At 38.1% G+C, this 22,873-nt stretch overlaps 1 protein-coding gene and 1 non-coding gene across 7 annotated transcripts in view; both read left to right on the top strand.

Annotated features, from left to right (window-relative positions):
* Window positions 1-22,873, top strand: part of CNOT1 (CCR4-NOT transcription complex subunit 1) — a 103,909-nt gene that overhangs the window by 65,802 nt on the left and 15,234 nt on the right. For 2 of the 6 annotated variants that reach the window (XM_045293698.1, XM_045293696.1), the window contains exons 19-36: window positions 76-219; window positions 1,015-1,139; window positions 1,950-2,236; window positions 7,138-7,216; window positions 8,981-9,211; window positions 9,475-9,615; window positions 10,374-10,553; window positions 13,766-13,882; window positions 14,350-14,460; window positions 14,899-14,976; window positions 15,184-15,361; window positions 16,274-16,404; window positions 17,655-17,951; window positions 18,531-18,671; window positions 18,767-18,871; window positions 19,575-19,694; window positions 21,306-21,497; window positions 22,138-22,280. In XM_045293698.1, coding sequence (XP_045149633.1) covers window positions 76-219; window positions 1,015-1,139; window positions 1,950-2,236; window positions 7,138-7,216; window positions 8,981-9,211; window positions 9,475-9,615; window positions 10,374-10,553; window positions 13,766-13,882; window positions 14,350-14,460; window positions 14,899-14,976; window positions 15,184-15,361; window positions 16,274-16,404; window positions 17,655-17,951; window positions 18,531-18,671; window positions 18,767-18,871; window positions 19,575-19,694; window positions 21,306-21,497; window positions 22,138-22,280 — 2,800 coding nt within the window. Of the gene's footprint in view, window positions 1-72; window positions 220-1,014; window positions 1,140-1,949; window positions 2,237-7,137; window positions 7,217-8,980; window positions 9,212-9,474; window positions 9,616-10,373; window positions 10,554-13,765; window positions 13,883-14,349; window positions 14,461-14,898; window positions 14,977-15,183; window positions 15,362-16,273; window positions 16,405-17,654; window positions 17,952-18,530; window positions 18,672-18,766; window positions 18,872-19,574; window positions 19,695-21,305; window positions 21,498-22,137; window positions 22,281-22,873 lie in introns of all 6 variants that reach the window. The other 4 variants (XM_004704630.3, XM_045293697.1, XM_004704629.3 and 1 more) reach the window with 2 other exon arrangements.
* LOC115870819 lies at window positions 12,901-13,038 on the top strand. The gene has a single exon (XR_004046944.1). It is a non-coding gene; the product is annotated as a small nucleolar RNA SNORA46 (small nucleolar RNA).

Here is a 22,873-nt window from a genome sequence, read left to right as displayed (position 1 = left end):
TAAACAGAGATGATAATAAAGTTAAGACTCTTGAGTAATGATAGGACTTTTGGCTGCCTTCATTCTCTTTAGTAGGTGGTCTTGGCACAGGCAGTCTGACGGGTATAGGAACTGGGGCTCTTGGACTCCCTGCAGTGAATAATGACCCATTTGTACAGAGAAAACTGGGAAACTCTGGACTGAACCAGCCAACATTCCAGCAGAGTAAGATGAAACCTTGTAAGTGGTAGTGTTGTCTGTGACTGTGAAGTGTGACTGATCCACATACAAATTATTGTGTCCAGTTTGTTGTATAGGAAAAAAACCAAAAACATACTGGCTTAATTTATAGTAGCATTGCTGTGCCCTTACAAGGGGCATACAAGGCCAGAGGCAAATCACACTTCCCATAAACTTTGAAAGCGACCTCACCCCCTCAGCCCTGCCCCATGTTGAAATGCCTCCTGAAGTCGAATAGGATATAACTTTAACTATAACTTAAAACCTAATTCTGAACTTTAATTTTGTAATCTCAAAAGTTGGGGGAGTCATTATAAATCCATGGATAAAATGGACTTATAAATGACCTTGTCATTGGCACAGGGTCGGAAAGTAGTCCATCAGCTAACTTGAATTGCTAGTGTGAAAGGCTTGTCTGAATGGTATGTTTGTAGCATGCTTTATGTTTTTATTGGTCTCTTGTGCATGTATTTCTAATTCTTCTATGTTAAATGTGATTTTTATTATAAAATAGCAAAGACTTATTAATATTTAATGAGGAATTAAGGGTAAGCATGGTATGAGTTTGAATTTAACATGCTTGTGCTGTAATAAGTTCTGATAGGGAAAACAATCTTTCATGTCTACCCAGAACACTTTATTTTGAAATTTAGCCATTTAAGGCTCTCTTTAGTTTCTGTACTTAAAAAAAAAAAAATTAGTTAAAATTATATTGTCTTCTTATTCTCAATTGTGTGATTGAGGAATAGACAAAAGACTAAAATTACCGACTGGTTACTTTTCTGTTACCAACAGCGGACTTGTCTCAAGTGTGGCCAGAGGCAAATCAGCACTTTAGTAAAGAGATTGATGATGAAGCAAACAGTTATTTCCAGCGAATATATAATCACCCTCCACATCCTACCATGTCTGTTGATGAAGTGAGTATCTAATGATTAAATCAGTCATTGTTTAGTAGGTAAATCTTTCTAGGTTTCTTTTTTTTAATCATTTTATTGGGGACCCATACAACTCTTAGCCCAATCCATACATGTATCCATTGTGTCAAGCACATTTGTGCATTTGTTGCCATCATCATTCTCAAAAACTGCTTTCGACTTCAACCCTTGTTACCAGCTCTTCATTTTTCCCCTCCCTCCCTGCCAATTCTCCCTCATGAACCCTTGATTGTTTATAAATTATTATTTTGTCATATCTTATACTGCCAACGTCTCCCTTCACCCACTTTTCTGTTGTCTGTCCCCCCAGGGAGGGGGTTATGTGTAGATCCTTGTTTCCCCATTCTACCCCACCTTCCCTCCACCCTCCCAGTATCGCCACTCTTACATTGGATCTGAGGGGTTCATCTGTCCTGGATTCCCTGTGTTTCCAGTTCCTATCTGTACTAGTATCCTCTGGTCTAGCCAGATTTTTAAAGTAGAATTGGGATTATCATAGTGGGGGGGGGGGCACACATTAAAGAACTAGAGGAGGGGCCAACAACAACAGAAAAAGAACTAGAGGAAAGTTCTATGTTTCATCGTTGCTACCCTGCATCCTAACTGTTCTTGAGGCCTTGGTATCAGCTCATTTTACCCACCCACCCCGACGTTACATTTCTGTCAGACCAACTTAATTGTTTACAATTTGAAAATTTTCAGAAACATAGGCTTGTTAAATCTTCTGAATACGTACTTGAAGGATTTTAGTAATAATATGTTTTGCTTTTTTTCCCCCTCGTTTCTTTTCAGGTATTAGAAATGCTACAGAGGTTTAAAGACTCTACCATTAAGCGAGAAAGAGAAGTTTTTAATTGTATGCTGAGGAACTTGTTTGAAGAATATCGATTTTTTCCCCAGTACCCTGATAAAGAATTACATATAACAGCTTGTCTGTTTGGTGGGATAATTGAAAAAGGACTGGTCACTTACATGGCCCTAGGACTGGCCCTGCGATATGTTCTTGAAGCCTTACGTAAACCTTTTGGATCCAAAATGTATTACTTTGGAATTGCTGCTTTAGATAGATTTAAAAATAGGTGAGTGACGAGGTTTACTGTGTACTCTTCCCTGTGATGTATGAAAGAGGTAACTATTGCTTATAGTACATGCTTGGCCTCATCCAAAGCCACATACAGACATTAATCTTTATCTGACTGTGAAGTTGAGGAAGAATTTAAAATCTGTTTATTAAAACAATCCAACTGGCATGTAATCTATTAATTTAGATAGGATTTTGGTACATAAATTATAAAAATCACACTTTACGGTGTACTTTGGAGAAGTTTATGCCCTTGTATAATCATCAGTATAATCAACATACTGAATATTTCCATTGTTTGCTGGTTAACCTTTGTTTTCTTTCCCTGCCGCCAGTCCTTGGTGGTTAGTGACCAGATTTCTCCCCGTTTTGCCTTTTGATGTGTCATATAAATGAAAGCATATAGGAAGTAGACTTTTGAGTCATGGATGTCACTTAGTATGATCCTTGAGAGATTCATCCACACCAGTGTCTGCCTCATTAGCTCTTTTTATTGCTAAGGAGTATTCATTGGTGTAGACGATTGTCAAATGGTTTGTCACCTCTTGGCGAACATTTGTGCTAGTTTGTTAAATGTAGTTTCAGTGAGGCCATTGAAATACAGTTTGAAGTAAAGTGTGATTTTTGAAAAACAGGTAAACTGGAATAATTTTATTTCAGTGGGATGACTAAGATATTAAGAATAAATAGCAAACTTTAAAATTATATATATATTTTTAACTTTGCCTTTAACTTTGTGCGTGTGGGTGTATGAAAATAACAAGTGGCTAGGATGTGGGAATTGGGAAATGTATTCTTTGTTGTGAATGCAAGGTGGGATACTCCTGTGGAAAACAATGTGACATACCCAAGTACCTAGCCAAAGCAGAAGCTACAAGACTTGTGCAACATTATTCATAGTAGTTTAAAGGTGGAAAGAAACCTGTTGTCCATCTGTAGATGAATGGATAAGCAAAATGTGATACATACAGCTAGCATGGAATCTTGATATGTCCTATAGTGTGGGCATAATATAGTGATACTGTGTTGAGTTAAGTCAGTTATAAAAGCGACAAATACTGTATGACAACAAATGAGATATGAAAGGTCTAGATGTATAGAGAGCAAAGTTTATCAGTGGTTATCTGGGGTGGGAAGGGCCAGCGAAAGGGGGGTAAGTGGTGAAGAAAAATCCAAACTGGTTTCAAAAGAGGACAGAATGAGTGTTATCATTGAGGATGTCAGATGTATCTTGACTGGAAGAGAACACCAGAAAAATGTTTACTGGTATTTGAAACACAAACATGTGTTTCATTGACTATGCAAAGGTATTGACTGTGGATCATAACAAACTAAAGTAACATAGCAAAGCATGGGAATTCAGAACACTTAATTGTGTTCATGTGGAAGCGATACTCGAACAGGAGACAATCATGGGAACAGAACAAGTAAATAATATACTGTGTGGTTTAAAGGCAGGAAGGGTGTGTGCCAAGACCATGTCTTCATTGTAGCTGGGCTATATGAAGAAGAACTTGTAATCAGGTTTGGAAAAATGTTTTTTAACAACCCGTGATAAGCAATTATACAATCTTGCTTGCTGAAAGTGAAGAAAACACAACATCTCTCTGATGTTACTGATGAATATAAAAGACTACAACCTTCCATATGAATTCTACCTCAACAAACAAGGGAGAGAAAAAAAAGTTGTCACGGATTTTATTTTTATTTGGATGCACAAATCAATGCTAATGGAAACAGTCAAAAAAATCAAAGGACGGATTACAAATCTGTTGTACAAAAGCTCTTTGAAGTGTTAAAGAATAAAGTTGTCACTTTGAGGACTAAGGTGGGCCTGGCCCAAACCAAACCCAGGGCTTCAAGTTGGTTCCAAGTCATAGTAACCTTAAGGGATTTTAGAGACCGTGATTCATTACAGGAGTTGGCAGCCTCCTCTTTTTCCCATTGGATTTGACTTTGAGGTTAGTTTCAATGTTTCCTTGACAGCACTACACCTGGCCCAAGTGTTGGTAATTTCAGTTGCCTCATAGATATGCGGAAGGTGGTCAATGATTAAGGAAGCCCAGAGGAGCTTTTGGATTAATGGTATTAGTAATGTATAGAGAGACTTACCATGCACTTCCAGAAGACTTTTATATCATCTACCTAGGACATGCTTTCAGAAACAACAGGAGGAAGAGTCAGGGTTTAGTAAGAAGAGGATATGGTTTTTGTGGCTGACTGTTTCCATGAACAATGACCTCCTTTGCCATGAGACTGGAAAAATAAATAGTGTAAGACTACCATTACTGAACATTTGGTCAAAGATCCATGGAGTTTGAATGAATACTCTTAATGACATCGAGTTGATTCTGACAGTGTCCCTAAGGGGGCAGGGTAATACTGTCCCTGTGGGTTTCTGAGTCTGTAACCCTTGATAGGAGTAGAAAGCCCCGTCTTTCTCCCACAGAATGGTTGTTTAGAACTGCTGACCTTGTGGTTAACAGCCTAACTCATGACCATACCACCAAGGATCCTTGATGTTTGGATAAACACTTGAAATTACTACCTTGACTTAAATCTCTAAACTTCAAAAAAGTAAAATTGTTTCCTGAAACGTACTTAAAACCTAATAATAATTTGGTTTTACAAGTACAAGAAATCTGCCATGAAAATTCTAAAAGTATATAGAGCCCAGTTGATGAAAGCAACTCAAATGATTTAAAGGCACCTTATAGGGGCGATGGGTTTATGTTAATAAGGAAGGAACAACCCAGAAAATGAGCATGATGAAGCAACTCAAAAAAATGGAATTACCTTCCTTGAGTTGTGCGTGTAGGCAAAGTTGAATTGGCATACATTTTAAAAACACTAAAAATTAGCATAAAGTTTGTAGAGGAAAATGTAAGACGATCCATTAAGATCTTGAGTGGAACAGCAAGGGAATGGAGCAGCGAGTTCCCCGGTGAATACTGAAGGTGGAATTAGGGGCCAGGGCGTGGTTCCCCAACAGACTGGACTGGAAAACCTAAAGGCCAACAAACAATCCTTGAACTTAAAAAAAAAAAAGTCTTGGGTGAAAGAAGATTTCATAAATATATCATGAGACAATTCCCAAAACCAGCAAATTAACTATCTGCACCTTTTAGAAATTTCCTATGAAAGACACTGAACAGAATGCAAAGACATGTATATACCAACCTGATAAAGGACTTGAATCCAGAATATTTCATGAAAACGCAATCTGAATAAAACCAACCCACTTCTAAGTGGGTGAACAATTTGAGTAGGCACTTCACCAAAAGGATAGGCAACTAAGTTTGCAAAAAGATGATCAGCATCATTAGTTATCAGCGAAATAAAAATTAAACCACAACCACCACTACATACCTAAATAATGGTCAAAATTGAATGACCATGGCAAGTGTTGTTGATGATGTGAAACAACTGATACTTTCATATACTGCTGATGGGACCATAAAATGGTACACCTCTCCAGGAAACCATTCTATCTGTTAGTACCAAAAGTTAAGTATACATCTCCCACATGGCCCAGCCATTCTGTTCCCGGTTAACTACTGAAGAAAAGGGATAATACATATTTATACAAAGACTTGAATATTAACGTTTGCCAAACACTGACAGTAGCCAACTGTCTATTGACAGGTGAATGGATAAACACAGTGTAGCATATTGTAATAATTATAAATTGGTTGGCAATAAAAAGAAATGAAGTATTAAAACAAAAGGATGAGCCTCCAAACAATTAGTTACTAACAGTGGTTCTCAACCTTCCTAAGGCCACGACCCTTTCATACAGTTCCTTATGTGGTGACCCCAACCATAAAATTATTTTTGTTGCTACTTCATAAGTAATTTTGCTACTGTTATGAACCGTCACATCAATATCTGATATGCAGGTGTATTTTCATTGTTAAAAATTGAACATAGTTAAAGCATAGTGATTAATCACAAAAACAATAATGTAATTATATATTGTGAAATATTTCTTCCTAATTACAAATAAATGAAATTTTGTCTTGAAGCATAGTGTAGCATGGGTAACAGTCTTCATGCCGGTTCTCGTATGCGGGTGGACCTGCATGTGGGCGTGCCTGGTTGCAGAAAGATAGAGGAGCGCTTTCTCAGTTCCTAACACCAATGGGAAATGGGTGTTTTCCAATGGCCTTGGGCGATGCCTCTGAAAGGGTCATTCAACCACCAAAGGGGTCGCAGCCCACAGATTGAGAACCACTGAACTAACAGATCCAGAAACAACACCCTCCCCCCCAAACAGGACATACTTCTTGGCCTCATTTACATAAAAGTATTGAAAATGAAAACTAATGGTTTTCTGTGGGCTAAAATGTGAGAAAACTTGGGGAGCAATGGTATTTTCACAACTTAGATTATAGTGGTGTTTTTATGACTATATATGTAACATCAAATTTTATACCTTCTGTCAGTTACATTTCAACAAAGCTGTTTAGTCAAATATATGTGCATGCTAAGAAAAACAAAAATGATATCCTTTTACTGCTATATAAGGAGCACTCAAAATACTCGTTGCCATTGAGTTGATGCCAACACATAGCCACCCTACAGGACAGAATAGAATTGCCCCTGTGAGTTTGTGAGACTCACTCTTATGCAGGACAAAGCTCCAGGATAGAAGCGGTTAGTTTTGAACTGTGGGCTTTCCATTTAGCAGCCAAAAGTGTAACCAGGGCTCCTTAGAAGAGAGTACAGCTCATAGTTTCCCTTTTGCTACTTTATTTTTCCTTTTGTTACTTTATTTAAAGCAGATACTTCGATGTGGGTAAATCATTTTGATTGGCATATATGGAAGAAAGTTTTTGTTTCTAGCTCAACTTAGGATTTCATGATTAACAATGAGCATATGATTTATTTTGTTTATAGATTGAAGGACTATCCCCAGTATTGTCAGCACTTGGCTTCTATCAGTCACTTTATGCAATTCCCACATCATTTACAAGAGGTCAGTGCCTTCAACATTTAAATCTTCACAGTAGTTTTAAGGTTTGTCTATTGGAAATGTTGCTACTGTTTTAATTGTGGATCAAAGTTGGGAAAAACATAAGATTAATTAATGATTGGCAGTATCTAGGCACACATATTTGTTGGTTTATTGCACAACTCAGTAACAGAAAATTTTAGAAGGTCATTGGGTTACCTTTTTTAAAAGCTATTGTCCTGTTTGATTTAAAAGAGGTTTGTATTAGTTTTTTTTTTACATGGTTGGAGTTTTTTAAAGAGGGATTTCAGGTGGAAGATTTGTGTTTTAAATTTTTAATTGCCTTAAATATTGATAGAATATTACATGTAGTAAAGCACATCTTTCCTAATCAGCCCGTATGATTTGCTTACTGAAAAAGAACATAGTCCTTAGGGAGATGAATCTAAGTTAACTATTTTCAGCCACCTTATTTGATCATTCTTGAACTCAAAGAGGCCCAATGTCTCAGACTGACTGATTTCTGGGCTTATTGGCAAGCATGGTTTGCACTTCTGTGCAAAATAAAGCAGATACCTCTACTTTATTCTACATCATCAGCTATTATACTAAAGTTTTTAATTGCTGCGATCGAGCAAGGCTGGGTTAAAAAAATTTTTTTTAAATCTTGCCAGGGGACAGCAGGCCAGATAATTTGGGGGGCCTGTGGGTTTTGTTTTGTTTTTTTAAAGTTCGTCCTGCTGGATTTGTAGTAGAAGCAGCAAGGCTTTTGTGACACCTTACCCTAGGTTAGTGTGGATGGGCAGATAGAGGCGGGAGCAACAGTTCTAAAAATTACTAAAAACTATGTAAACACACAGCTTTTACACGGTCAGATAGGAAGCCAGAGGCATCCCATACTCGGGAGTTTCCAAGGAAGCTATTTGGAATAACAGATGCTATGGGGAAACCATAGAAAAAGGTCATCTCAATAACTGTTACAGCTCTGTGCATGATCATTTTAAAGGACTATATACTTTGTTCCGAGATTGCCCTTCCTATTTAGAAATGTCCTTTCTTTTAAGAAATTACCATTTGTAGGTAACTTTAATTTTGTGGGGTAGGAACTATTAAAAGAGTGCCAGGAGTCCTTTGTTTTGTTGGTCTAGAGGAGGGGTGGTCTGCTCTGGAGGGTACGGCCATTACCCTTCTTAGAGCTGGCCTGATTATAGAGGCTTCAGAAAGCTAGCTGGTCAATGGTATAAAAAAATAATGGAATTTTTTTCCCGTGAACTTTTTAAACCCCTTTGTGTATTATGTTGTTTTGGGGGAAGTTAGAGCTTTATTAGCGAAAAAAAATAACATTGTAGTGTACGTTTTTAGGTGTTACATTTCTCAACAATGTCCAAAAAAAGAATGTGAGATCAGTATATCTAATACACGAAATAATTTCAAAAGAGTGCAATTTCATTATCTTTTCCCGTGAACTTTCTAAGTTTTCCAGGTATTTTTAAAGTGTGCATTTGTTAAGCATTTAGATATTTATATGCAGACCTTTATAGCTGATATTTTGTAATTGTTTGGTTAGGTTATTACTCTCAGAGCATTTTTAACATACTAATAACTTAACTCTTGAGCAACTCATGGTACCCACCTTCTGTGTTAGTGCCTAGGTGAATCAAGGAGAATGAACCAAGAGAATACTCTGAAACATTAGCTCCCTCTCAAAGAGTGACGAGGATTTAACTCAAATGTTTGTATTTCTGTTAAGAACTTTTTAACTGTGTTTCCCCTTCCCCGCCCTTATAGTATATCGAGTATGGACAGCAGTCTAGAGATCCTCCTGTGAAAATGCAGGGCTCTATCACAACCCCTGGAAGTATTGCACTGGCTCAGGCCCAGGCTCAGGCCCAGGTTCCAGCAAAAGCTCCTCTTGCTGGTCAGGTTAGCACTATGGTAACCACCTCAACAACCACCACTGTTGCTAAAACGGTTACAGTCACCAGGCCAACCGGAGTCAGCTTTAAGAAAGATGTGCCAGTAAGTAGGTCTATCTTTTTTATTTTCCAGAATTTGTTGCTATGTTTTAATATATCTACTAGTGAGCATGTATTTTAATCTTACCATAACACATGCCTATTTAAGGAAAAGTATAAAGACCACCATTTCTCCTTTAGTATCTCTGAGATGTCCCCATATTTCCCAGAGGCAGCCACAAATATTAGTTCAGTCCACAGCTCTTGCTTGACGTTTACAATATACAAACATGCCATGCTTGCTTTATGTATTTTTTCTTTTTTTAGCCTTCTATTAATACTACCAATATAGATACGTTGCTTGTGGCCACAGATCAAACTGAGAGAATTGTAGAACCACCAGAAAATATCCAAGAGAAAATTGCTTTTATCTTCAACAATCTCTCACAATCGAATATGACACAAAAGGTGAGCATGCTTGCAAACCACTTCATGGGCTCTTTTTCTTCCCAGATGAGTTAGAGGGATTTACTTTACTTTTTAAGTTCTATACCCCTCTATCACTTACACACTTTATGAAATCCACTTAGTGATTTCTTAGTGATGGAAAGTTTCATTTGCACTTTTAAACTTTAGGCATCTAACAATGGATAGACCTTACTGGAAGACAAAACAAAAAAAACTGCTTAATGAAGGATACTTGCCATTTTAAGATTAAATGCTAGTTTAACCAGTAAGATTAGCTTAAACAAATGGGCTTTAAGTCACGATGTGAGAGTCATCTTTCACAATAACATTTTTAAAGCCCACAAGTGAGACCTCTGATTTTGGAATAGAAGTTTCAGATTTACAGATGATTACCAGAGGTGGAAATATAGAGGAAACAGTTCTGCCTTTTAGATCTGTTTCTCTCTTGTAAGAGGATAGGTGGGATATTGAGATGTGTGAGGGACTGTATATTTTATAATTTCAAAGGATAAAGTGATTCTAAATGTCAGTCTTGGTCACCTAGTTTCAGAGATGATTGTACCTCTATAGACAGAACCCTCTATGTAGCATCTCTCTGATGTGGGGCCAAAGGCATGGAATACCAATTTAACATCTAGTTAATATTAAATAGTGTCAAATCCTGTAGTATACATCACATAGACAAAACCTTTATTGTATTTTAATCTGTGCTTTATATTTTATATTTTAATCCCATGCTTGTATCATGGATTGACTAGGTTGAAGAGCTAAAGGAAACTGTGAAAGAAGAATTTATGCCTTGGGTTTCACAATACCTTGTTATGAAGAGAGTCAGTATTGAGCCAAACTTTCATAGCTTGTATTCAAACTTCCTCGACACTCTAAAGAACCCTGAATTTAACAAGATGGTTCTGAATGAGACCTACAGAAACATCAAAGTAGGTGTTGGCGCTCAGATTCCCTTTCATTGTTTCTTGGAATGTGAAAATAATCCGATTTATGGATGGGATTTTGTCTGTTCGTTTATTTGTTTGGAGTGTTGATAGAATAGCCATGAGGAGCCCAGGTGGTAGAGTGGTCATGAGTTGGGCTACTAACCATCAGCTGTTCCACAGGAGAAAAATGAGGATTTTTACTCCTATAAAGAGTGAATAGTCCAGAAGCCCGCAGGGACAGTTCTGTCTTGCCCTGTTGGGTCACCGTGAGTTGCAATTAGCTAGATGACAGTGAGTTTGGAGTCTGGTATGAGATTAAAAACCAAACGAATTCACTGCCATTAAGCCGATTTTTGTCTCAGGGCGACCCAATAGGAACAGAGAACTCCTATGGGTTTCTAGGCTGTAACTCTTTTTCTGAAGAGTAATTGCAAAGACTTTCATCTATCTATCTATTTATTTATTTATTTTGGCATGCTCTCAGGTAGACAGACTCTTTATAGGAACAGAAGGCCTCACCATTTTCCCAACCAGTGAGTGGCTAGTTGGAAGTACTGTCCTTGTGATTAGCAACCCAGTCTGTAACCACTGCCACCAGGGTCCCTTGGTTCAGGGATAGTAGCCCTTGACTACTAAACAATAAAAAAAAGATGGGTGATTCCAACCGCCTTACTGCGCTGATAGAGAAGGATGTCAAGCACTTTTGTACATTATTTGTTCCCTCATCGTTCTCAAAACATTTGCTTTCTACTTGAACCCTTGGTATCAGCTCCTCATTTTTTCCCCACCTTCCCCGCTTCCCCCTGGTTTTTCATTTCACAGTTTTATCTTTTCCATTGCCTAGGTACATAAACTATAGTGAATTCTAGAATTGTGTGTTGTGACACCAGCCACTATATATCTATTATTTATTTATTTTTAAATCATTTCATTGGGGGCTCATACAACTCTCAACACAATCCATACGTACATCAATTGTATAAAGCACATTTGTATGTTCATTACCCTCATCGTTCTCAAAACATTTGCTCTCCACGTAAGCCCCTGGCATCAGCTCAATTTTGCTCCTCCCTACCTGCTCCCCCCTCCCTCATGAACCCTTGATAATTTATAAATTATTTTGTCATATCTTACACTGTCCGACGTCTCCCTTCACCCACTTTCTGTTTTCCATCCCCCAAGGAGGGAATTATATGTAGATCCTTGCAATCAGTTTCCCACTCCACCTTGCCTCCACCCTCCCGGTATCACCACTCACCACTGGTCCTGAAGTGATTATCCGTCTTGGATTCCCTGTGTTTCCAGTTCCTATCTGTACCAGTGTACATCCTCTGGTCTAGCCAGATTTATAAGGTAGAATTGGGATCATGATAGTGGGAGGGGGAGGAAGCATTTAGGAACTAGAGGAAAGTTGCATGTTTCATCATTGCACTATATATCTTTTAAATCTGCTTTTCTAACCCCGTTCCCCCAATATTGTCTGCAATAGACTCTGAGCTCCAGCCTATTTTTAAAGAATGCATAAATTACACACATGGGTATATACTGTTAATGGGCTTTAAGATAATGTGGGATGAGGGGGTCTATGTACGCAAACAGGTCCTCGGGAGCAACATTGCGATTGTGGAAAATAAAACAGACAGCGGGACAAAGGGGCTCCTTGTCCCTATGTCATGACTCAGAGTGAATGTATTTTCCAATGAGTATATATAATGGGGCTTAACATCTTTCAAAAGACACACACATGCAAGCAGGTAACATAATAAACCAGCAGTGAAGTGAGTCATAATCTTGACTGAGCCCTTCCCAGGAGTTTGCTTCATTTTATGGTGCTTTCACCAATAGAACCTGATTGCTCTTATCTACAGATAACCTCCAGGCACAGAGAATAGCCAGACTGCAGAAATGATTCATCTTAGTGTATCTCATAATCGTGAGGGTCTTCCCCCACTGGAGTAGGCTTTCCAGGTCTGTAATTATGAGCATAGAGGATTTAGCTGCATTACCTTCTTTTCCAGTCACATCAGTTTAGCACAAAGTGGTCAATAGCAATTTTCATAATTACCAACAGTGCTGAAGTCAATGTTTTTATTTGTGTTTTCCATTATTAAAGTGCCAAGTAGCTAAATTCTTAACCAGTTTGTGAATATCTTATGTAGGATTCTAAACAATTTATTTTGTAAAGGTTAAGCTGTTTTAATGACGCTTTTATCACTTGAAATATTCTAATCGCCACACCATTACTTAACAGCTTTTATGCAGAATACTTTATAGGGAAAAAATTACTGTGAACCCAGCCAATAAATGTGATTATTTTTTGCTGAGGAACATGACACATTCTCTAGGAACCAGCACTATATTTAAACCAATGGATGGACATTTTCCCCATTCTCGGTTACGCTGTAGTGCTAAAGAATTCCCTGGCTCTTCTTCCCCAGGCACAGCTGACCGCCATTTGGCTGTTGCTTTGTGGAGTGAAGGAACACAGATGTGTCCAGCTTTTATTGTCTGATCTGTTTGATAACAAGAATGACAGGCATGCATGAGTGTTTCCACATCTTCTGAAACAAATATTTCAAACGTCTTCCTTTTAAAGTAAGATTTGAATGTAGCCACAAGTGAAGCGAGGTGCTATGTAGATGGAGATGTGTCCAGAGCACTCTTCTCTGATGGTTTTGTTCCCTATTGGAAAATCAGAACTAACGAATTAATGCAAATCAAACTCTTTGAAATGGGATGGGTTTTTTTGATAAATGAAAAGCAGTATGCCGTATTTCTGAAAATTGTCTTAGCTTCTGCTAGAGGTATACGATGACCGTCATGGCGTTGCATAGAGTTGGCATTTGGTAGCCATTTTTGTTTCTGCCCCTCTAGAAGTGTTACTGTCATCTTTCTTTGAAATTAGTTCTCTTTCAATCCTAGCTAAAGCTCTCAGGGTTTTGAAATATTTTGTATAGGAAGAAGCATGTGGACCATTTGAAATGTGTGCCTTGCCTATTTAAAAAAAACAGTGACAAAACTGAAGAATTATTTAAAGTAGAAGTGGTACTTTCAGGTGGTACTTTTAGGTAATAAACAGCAAAATCACACTGAGAGTAGTCTGCTTTGTGGTATATTCATCTAAAAAGTAGAGTAATGGAATTCTTAAAATGTTTAGTAGGGAAGATTTCTCATAACTGTAATCTCTTACCTTTCTTAATCCTGTACTATTTTAGGTACTCCTGACATCTGATAAAGCTGCGGCCAATTTCTCAGATCGTTCTCTGCTGAAGAACTTGGGACATTGGCTAGGAATGATCACACTAGCTAAAAATAAGCCCATCCTACACACTGTAAGTTGCAGCTGAAAATGCATGTAGAATTTGCGTCTTTATTTAGCATATTTAAGGGAACCCCATGTCAGTGTGGGTTATTTAAGTTTGGCAATTTTAAACCACTAATTATATATTCTTAGAACCATTTTAAGTGCTCTAGTGAGTAAAGTGCATTGGGATTGGGTTGGTTCAAACCCACCAGCTGCTCTGAGGAAGAAAGATGAGGCAGCCTGCTTATGTAAATATTTACAGCCTCAGAAACCCAGTCGAACCTATGGGTCCCCTGTGGGACAATTCCACACAGGTGTTTTGTTCTTAAGCGCCTTATTGTTTAGCAGGATAAAGAAATGCTAGGTAATTGTCACCCCTTCCTTCTCTTAAGGCCATTATGAAATATTATGTTGATCCCAATTTGGGGGGCAAGCTGAGCATGTCCATTGTGAGCATAGCATCTTCCCAACTGAAAAAGTAGTTTTCTTTTCTAGGATTTGGATGTAAAATCTTTGCTGCTGGAAGCGTATGTTAAAGGACAGCAAGAAATGCTCTATGTAGTGCCCTTTGTTGCCAAAGTTTTAGAGTCGAGCATTCGCAGTGTGGTGAGTAGATTGTAACATTTCATTGATGGCTAATTTACTGGAGTTGGTCTCTTTCAGCTACAAACACAGAGCTACTTTGCATTAGTGGGACAAAGGTTTCCAATTTATGAAGCCAGAGAAGATAATGAGGCTCAAGTTTCTAATGGGTGGTTTGAAATTTTGATGTTTGTTTTTAACAGTTTCATTAGCACTTAATTCACATATCTTATAATTGAATAGTTTAGTCAGAACACGTAGGATTGCGTAAGTTTTACCACAATTTTAGATCATTTTTTATGGGTTTTGTAAATATGGTATATCTATTGGTGGAGAGGATTAACCTCATAGTAAAATTGCTTAGTGCCCTGTTTCCCCGCTACCCTAAAAGTGTTTAAATGTTTTAAAAATCTAAGTTAAAGGGTGATTTTTGACCTATTGAACATAATAGGTTTTCTTTAGGTTTTTAGACCACCGAACCCCTGGACGATGGCAATTATGAATGTATTAGCTGAGCTACATCAGGAACACGACTTAAAGGTAAATCTGTTGCTCTTTTATTTCTTGGACCATTTTCTTAGATATAATTCATGGACTTTCTTACATAATTTTTCTTATATAATTCTAAAAATTAAGATCACAGAATAGAGTATGGGGGACATGATAATAACTAAACAAAAATAGTATATTATTAAGGAAGCTAGATTTTTTTTCTTTAAAAGATTCTATTGAACTATTTTTCTGCAGTTAAACTTGAAGTTTGAGATTGAGGTCCTCTGCAAGAACCTTGCTATAGACATCAATGATCTGAAACCTGGAAATCTCCTGAAGGATAAAGATCGTCTAAAGAACTTAGATGAGCAGCTGTCTGCTCCAAAGAAAGATGTCAAGCAGACAGAAGAACTTCCTCCTATCACAACCACAAGTAAGCTTTTAACTGCAGAGTTGTTTGTTTTCCTTGTAATGTTACTTCAACCTTAAGTTAAGCCACTTCTTTTGGGAATGAGATGATCTCTGCGTAAGATAAACAATAAGCTCTGTACTCAACTAGAGTGATCTTATCAAATGGCACATCCAATGCAAACAGTACGTTTAAAATTGTCCCAAGTTAAATGTCGCTGAACAAAACATGGAACAGTTTTATACAATTTTTGGTGAGCCTTCTAAATTATTTACGTGAGAAGTTAGTAATGTCAGCCCAAATCTCACCCCATTCTGGCATTAAATGTGATTTTCTTAACTAAATGTAATGAATCAATTCATATCACAACCAGGCAGGGTCATGTTATTTGAGGGTACAGAAACCTCTTCTGTGACACAATTGAGGTCCTTTTTGCAAGAACCTTGCCTTAGACATAAATGAGCTGAAGCCATGCTTATTTCTGCTTTCTCTAAACCTCGAAACATAGGAGGTTGGAAGTGGGCAATGTGAACTGTGTCAAACGGGTTGGGATGGTAGATACTAGAAAATTAGGAGATGGGATTATGGTGAATTTGGTTTTTCTTTTTTTTCCCCTTAATTAGCCAATAGCAACTAAATATTTCTAGGTAAAATTAGATTCTTTCTACAAAGCCTGGGCTTGCTAATATATCCACGCGTCATTGAATTCTGTTACGGAGTGTGTCACATACATAGCTTTAAATATTTTATTCAAATCTCTGGTCCTATAACAGAGTTTCCTGGTAGTAATTTACGGTAGAGGAAGATGCATCCCATAATCTAATTAGTAAAGTAATCCATTTAGTTTGTGTTAAATATTGACCACCTGGATAGCCAGTTGATCGTACTAAAAAGCCAAGAAATGTCTCTAAGAAGTGCTTATAATTTTTCATATAGCAACATCTACAACACCAGCTACCAGCACCACCTGTACAGCAACTGTTCCACCTCAGCCACAGTATAGCTACCACGACATCAATGTCTACTCCCTCGCAGGCCTGGCACCACACATTACCCTAAACCCAACGGTAAGTAACTAGCCCCAGCTCCCAATTTATGACAGGTGAACTGCTTGGTCACCACACCCACTTCCCTGACACTCTGGTGTCCAACGCTTTAAAATTTTTTTTATTTTAATCATTTTATTGGGGGCTCTTATATCAGATTGAAGGCTTTTATTGCAAAAGAATAGGAATCAAGATAGTATAGTTGGAGTATTCCCTCTCTGAAAAATAGTCTTGTAGCTGAACATTAGATCCTCACACTTCAGATCCATGATTTTAAAAGCTAGACTCTTAAGATTCATTAAGCGAATTAGTTGCCTCTTTGTGTGTACCAGAACTTTTTGTTATTTATTTTCCTTGTAATGTTACTTCAGCCTTATATTAAACAACTTCTTTGGAAGTGAGCTGATCTCTGTGTAAAATTTCTCGGGGAAGGTCTTGGAGTAGGGCATGGCACTTAGCTAGCTCAGTTGTCACTGCTTGATTATGGAAGACAGTCTTGTCCAAGCCACCCATCAGTTCTTTTTCCTCTACTTCTTAATACCTAAAGCAAAGGACTTTGGACTCAGGGTGGTAATTTATTGTTTATTTTTAATTAGTTTATTCCCAATTAAGGTTCCTAGAGTTTTTATTGTGTTCGACTTTTAGGTAGACAGTGAGATGGCAATAAGTTAGGAATTGCTATTAATACACTGAACCTTTTATTTCAGAGACTTGAAAGGATTTTAAAGAGGTGATTTTTAACCTGGTCTTTTCAGTTTTAAATGTGTAACTATGGCGTTTATTCTAAGATCATTTATTGGGGGCTCTTACAACTCTTAAAACAATCCATACAGCAATTATATCGAGAATATTTGTACATGTGTTGCCATCATTATTTTCTAGATATTTACTTTCTATTGAGCTCTTATAGAGGTCTTCCATTCCAGTCATCTGATCACTTTGTTTTTATCATGAATATTTAAAATATGTCCTCACTTCAAGTTAAATAAATTCAGAAAGCTAAAGGGGCCAAGAATTTGAGCTATAAGTTTGGACTAAGCAAGACGTAGGTAATGCATCTTGTAGTGAATAATTTACTATGTAATCAAACTTGAAATAAAAAAGAAACAAGACCTATCTATTATACTGTATCACAGGGTGTTCTTAAATATTTTCCCTCTGTGTAACTCATTTCTTGAGTTATTTTCATTAGTTACTTTTAAATAAGAATTGGTAGCTATTGGTTAACCTGGAAATAATCACAGACTTATCACTTACCTTTCTCTACCTAGATTCCCTTGTTCCAGGCCCATCCACAGTTAAAGCAGTGTGTGCGTCAAGCAATTGAGCGAGCTGTCCAGGAGCTGGTCCATCCTGTGGTGGACAGGTCGATTAAGATTGCCATGACAACTTGCGAGCAAATAGTTAGGAAGGATTTTGCCCTAGACTCTGAAGAATCCCGAATGCGGATAGCAGCTCATCATATGATGCGTAACCTAACAGCAGGAATGGCCATGATTACTTGCAGGGAGCCTTTGCTCATGAGCATCTCTACCAACCTGAAAAACAGTTTTGCCTCAGCCCTTCGGGTAAGTTGGTTACTTCTTGCTGATGAAAAACATACTATTTGCTTTTTTGACATCTTCCTTCCTCTTAAATTGTTTTTCCTCATTTTTAAGCATTCAACAGAGTTGAGTGTAATGGAGAGTACTTTGGAGGTGATAAGTTGTTTAGTTAAAAAAAAATCTATATAGCTTTGAAAAAATGTTTGTTTTTTGGGGGGGTACCCCCTTCATATGTTGGGTTGAAGAAATTCAGCATTTTTAACATTCTCAACTATTAAATATCTTAGTGCATCCACATGTATAGGCTCTATAAATACCGCTTTTATTAGTTTTCATTCTCAGATGTCTTGGTTAATAATATCCTTGTTCAATAAATACTGTTTTCATATAGTTCATCATCATAACATCCACCTGCTAAAAATGTTCAGGTCAAGTGTGATTTTCATTACACAAATGAGGGACTTGATTGCTAATGAGTGCTAAGTTCAGCCGGTACTCAGAACTATTGATTCATTTAATTAATGCACTGCATTTTTAACCATCTTCACTTACCTATCTACAGAAACAGCTAAGCTTTTCTTTTACTTTCTCTCTTTTAAATAGACTGCATCCCCACAGCAAAGGGAAATGATGGATCAAGCAGCTGCTCAGTTAGCTCAGGACAATTGTGAACTTGCTTGCTGTTTTATTCAGAAGACTGCAGTAGAAAAGGCAGGCCCTGAGATGGACAAGAGATTAGCAACTGTAAGTGTTTAGCATTTTCTTTTTAAGCATTGTTTTTTTTCCTGCTTTAGAAAGTGCTTCATAACCAGAACCTCAGTGACTTACTTTGTTTGTAGGAATTTGAGTTAAGAAAACATGCCAGGCAAGAAGGACGCCGATACTGTGATCCTGTTGTGTTAACGTACCAAGCGGAGCGGATGCCTGAGCAAATCAGGCTGAAAGTGAGCATTGGAGCTTTTGCCTTTCCGTACTTACCCCTTCCTTGTTTTTAATAAAAGTAATTTATTTTCATTTCCCACATCCTTTAATGAAATACAAATACATTAACAGAAAAAATGACACCTCTCCCCCCTTTGTTTATGTTCTTAATTCTTGAATCTTCTCACTGGGATAATAGAATTAAGTGTTGTTCATCTTTCTGAGAAGCAATTCACACCTGTGGTTGTCAGGTGAAAATTGTGAAATAGGTCTGGCAATCGCTTAGACCAGCACCAGCACCAGCACCAGCACCAGGCACATCCACCCCAGTTGACGAGTACTACTGTAGAGCTCAGACGTTCCTCGTCACTTTCCTGTTCTCATTTTTGTTAGTTGCTTATTACTCCTAACAGGGTAGTGGGAAATTTGTGGCTTTTGATAGCGCCAAAGGAACTTTACACCAACAAAACTATGTGCTCCAACTGGAGACATTTCCCAGTGGAAACAATTTATAAATGAAAGTGATTCTGACAGGATTCAAGGCAGTGAGCAATGCTCCTTTTCACCTGTCCGTACTGGTGCAGATACGCTGTTATTGTTCACACTGCAATGACTTTTGTGTCCCTTCTTGGAGCCCCTGTGATATCCCCATGAAAACGTTGCACTTTCAAAAGTTCCCTTTGATTGTGGAGTGAATATTCTCTAAGTAAATTTTCTTCATCCAAGGTTGGTGGTGTGGACCCTAAACAGCTGGCTGTTTATGAAGAATTTGCACGCAATGTGCCTGGCTTTTTGCCTACAAACGACTTAAGTCAGCCGACTGGGTTTTTAGCTCAGCCCATGAAGGTAAATACTTGCCATGGATTAATTTACTTGTTTTGCATATTACTTGGAATTTTCTGCCAGTTAAATGTATCTCTTCCAGAAACTAAGATACAGAGCAAAATACCCCCTCCCTTCAGTTGTTAAATGTACTTATTCTTTGTATCAGAGCAGTACTGATGCAATAAGGTGTCTTTGTTTTAGTCATGAATTGGGTGGTTTGTTTTTGTTTGTGTATGTAAGAGAGAGCTTTATATCAAAGAGTAATTGTATGTTAATAAAACATCCCAGTCCAGATCAAGTCTATAAGTCCGATATTAGCCCATATGTCCGATACCTGTCTATAAATTCCTCTTCAGACTCACACAAGACATGCAATGATGCCGAATGCAGGAAGATCACAGGCCAGTAGGTGAAAAGTCTTGTGGATCCAGTGGTGGTTGAAACAATCTCAGCACTGGCATGGGTCTCCAGGGCTCTGACTGCCATCAGCATTGGCTCCATGTGGCTTGTCAACAGGAAGCATATAGAGATTGTGATCTTCCTCCCAGGAGAAAGAGAGGAAGTTCCCAGAATCGTCCTGGGAGGTGTTCCCTTGTTACCTGATTGACAGGCTAGGCTCTACCCATACATCCTATTTATCAAGTTGACATGAAATTATATAACTACCACAGTAATATTTGCCCAACTTTTAATATCTGGAAAACATGATACAGACTCTATGGTTAAAGTATTATAAATTCAGCAAGCTTGATTCAGGCCCATGTCTGCCATTGTTGGTCATGACAATTGTATGCCTTTAACAGTTCTTCAGGGTCCTATTTGTTGACCCTTTCCCAGCTCTTGACCTTTGAGGGGTGGTTTATTTTTTAACGCACATTTTTATTTGCTCTGAAGGAATTGATATGGCAACTTCATGACAACATCCTACCCTTCTTTTACATTCTTCTCCGAATAAAACGTCTTTTGGAGGATAAAGGTTTTCCCCCACTCACTTCAGAGTTCATTGCAATTCTGTTGCTCTTATCACCCCTGAGTCCTTTTTTTTTTTTTAAACTTACAAAGACATTCTTTTATGTAAATAACTAGAGTATAGCTGTTTATCTCAGGAAATGAACATGTTCCTTCCATCTAATCCCTTAGGTAGACCAGTCAGGTTTCACCCATAGTGACTTTTTTTTCCCTTTTTTTTTTTTGAGAGAGTGAGGAAGTGAGTGAGTGAGTCAGACAGTGAGTGAGAGAGTGAGGCAGTGACAGTGAGACAGTGAGAGTCCACCAACAGTGACTTTTACAAGTTCAGAACTACATTTTAATTTACTGTTTATACTTTTAAATCACCCTGTTTTTAAAATTTTTTAACTACCATGATTTTTTTTTAAGGTTACAGGTCAGTGATAGCGTTCTCTGGTGGTTTTCAATTAGAGTTAAGTCATCCCACTTAGAGAGTGATACCATGAAACTGAAGCTTTGCAGGCTCTGACTATTGAACTGATGACTGTTTCCCACGACTTAGAACATCATAGGTTGTAGGGACCTATTTAAAGCTGAGAGAAACTCAGTCTGCCCCATTCGTGGAGTCGTATTTTAATCAGCAAATATTCTGTTTCTCCTTTTGGTTGTTCTGCTCTGAAACAGCAAGCTTGGGCAACAGATGATGTAGCTCAGATTTATGATAAGTGCATTACAGAGTTGGAACAGCACCTGCATGCCGTCCCACCAACTTTGGCCATGAACCCTCAAGCTCAAGCTCTTCGAAGTCTTTTGGAGGTTGTAGTATTATCTCGAAATTCTCGGGATGCCATAGCTGCTCTTGGATTGCTTCAGAAGGTTGGTTCTTAAGCTATTACTTTTACAAGAAGCTGGATCTGTAAACACTGAATCAGTTATTGGGCTGTTTACCTCATTGTGGGCGGTTCAAACCCACCAGCCATCTGCAGGAGAAATAGAAGCCTGTTTCTTATACAGATTTATGTGTAGTCCTAGAAACCCTCCATAGGGTTACTTACGAGTGAGAATCGGCGGCTGTGGATTTAGTTGTACCTCTACCCATTTTATTTAGGGCGTGCTGCTTTAACATGTAAAGTTTTGCATACGTGAGCTGGTGGTTTTCACCAGTTAGGGTAGAACTATAAAAGCAAATGAAGAAGTATTTGCCTTTTCTTAGGGAAAGATCTTCTAGAAATATTATTAAATAGCCCAGTAGATTTTGGTAGACAATATGGAAAGTTGATCCCAATACCTGAGGGAGATGGGAAGGGGGTGTAGATGGGGAGGCTTGAACAGAGAGGCCATTTATGACGAAGAGTAGTAAGCATGAACTAGTTAAAACTTTTAAATGATAGGTACATGGAAGAGAATATACTTTTGCCCTTTAGAGTATATTGTAGATTGCATTAAGGTTTGGTTTCTGGTATAGACAGCTGAACTGGTCATGTTTTCCATTGCTGTATTTTCTTCTTTCCCAAAGGCTGTAGAAGGCTTGCTAGATGCAACAAGTGGTGCTGATGCTGACCTGCTGCTGCGTTACAGGGAGTGCCACCTCTTGGTCTTAAAAGCTCTGCAGGATGGCCGGGCATATGGGTCTCCATGGTGTAACAAACAGATTACAAGGTCAGTGTCCATTGTAAAAGAATAGTAATTGTGGGACTGCTTTTTTATATATACATTACCTTGCTTAGTGCCAGAAGTTTCCCCTTTCCACAGCTATGAACTGTTTGGGATATTTTGTTTTGTTTTGGTTTCTTTTTTTTTTTTCTTTTCTTTTTTGTTTGTTTGTTTGTTTGTTTTGGTTTCTTGACTCAGTCATGATCAATGGAACGAAATCGAAATGGGCCTGAATTTTTAAAATGTGGGTGACCCAGAATGGGAAAAATTACAGGTTGACACCCTGCTATAAATGCAATCTCAGCAAAACCAGGACGGTGTGTACAGTTGTGTACACTGCACAGTAACAAGCAAGACTCAATGTCAGAGTTAGAACCAACATTCCATAACCCTGTCTTTTCAGGCCCCAGAAAGGGCTCACCACCTCCTCACTGGCCACCATTCCAGGGCTTCGAACTGCGATTTTTTTTTTCCATTCTAGCTATTATTCCACTTCACCCAAGTTTAGGTCTGCTCTGGTTTTGCATTGCCCATGACTGATTGGTTCAAAGCCTGCTTTTTTTCTCAGAAGGTCAATGGAACGCATGAAATTCCCACTT

Source organism: Echinops telfairi, unplaced genomic scaffold (genome assembly GCF_000313985.2).
Source record: "Echinops telfairi isolate 266 unplaced genomic scaffold, ASM31398v2 ScPeMD7_2291;HRSCAF=2852, whole genome shotgun sequence".
NCBI classification, from domain to species: domain Eukaryota; kingdom Metazoa; phylum Chordata; class Mammalia; order Afrosoricida; family Tenrecidae; genus Echinops; species Echinops telfairi.
This window is presented reverse-complemented; position numbering and strand designations above follow the sequence as displayed.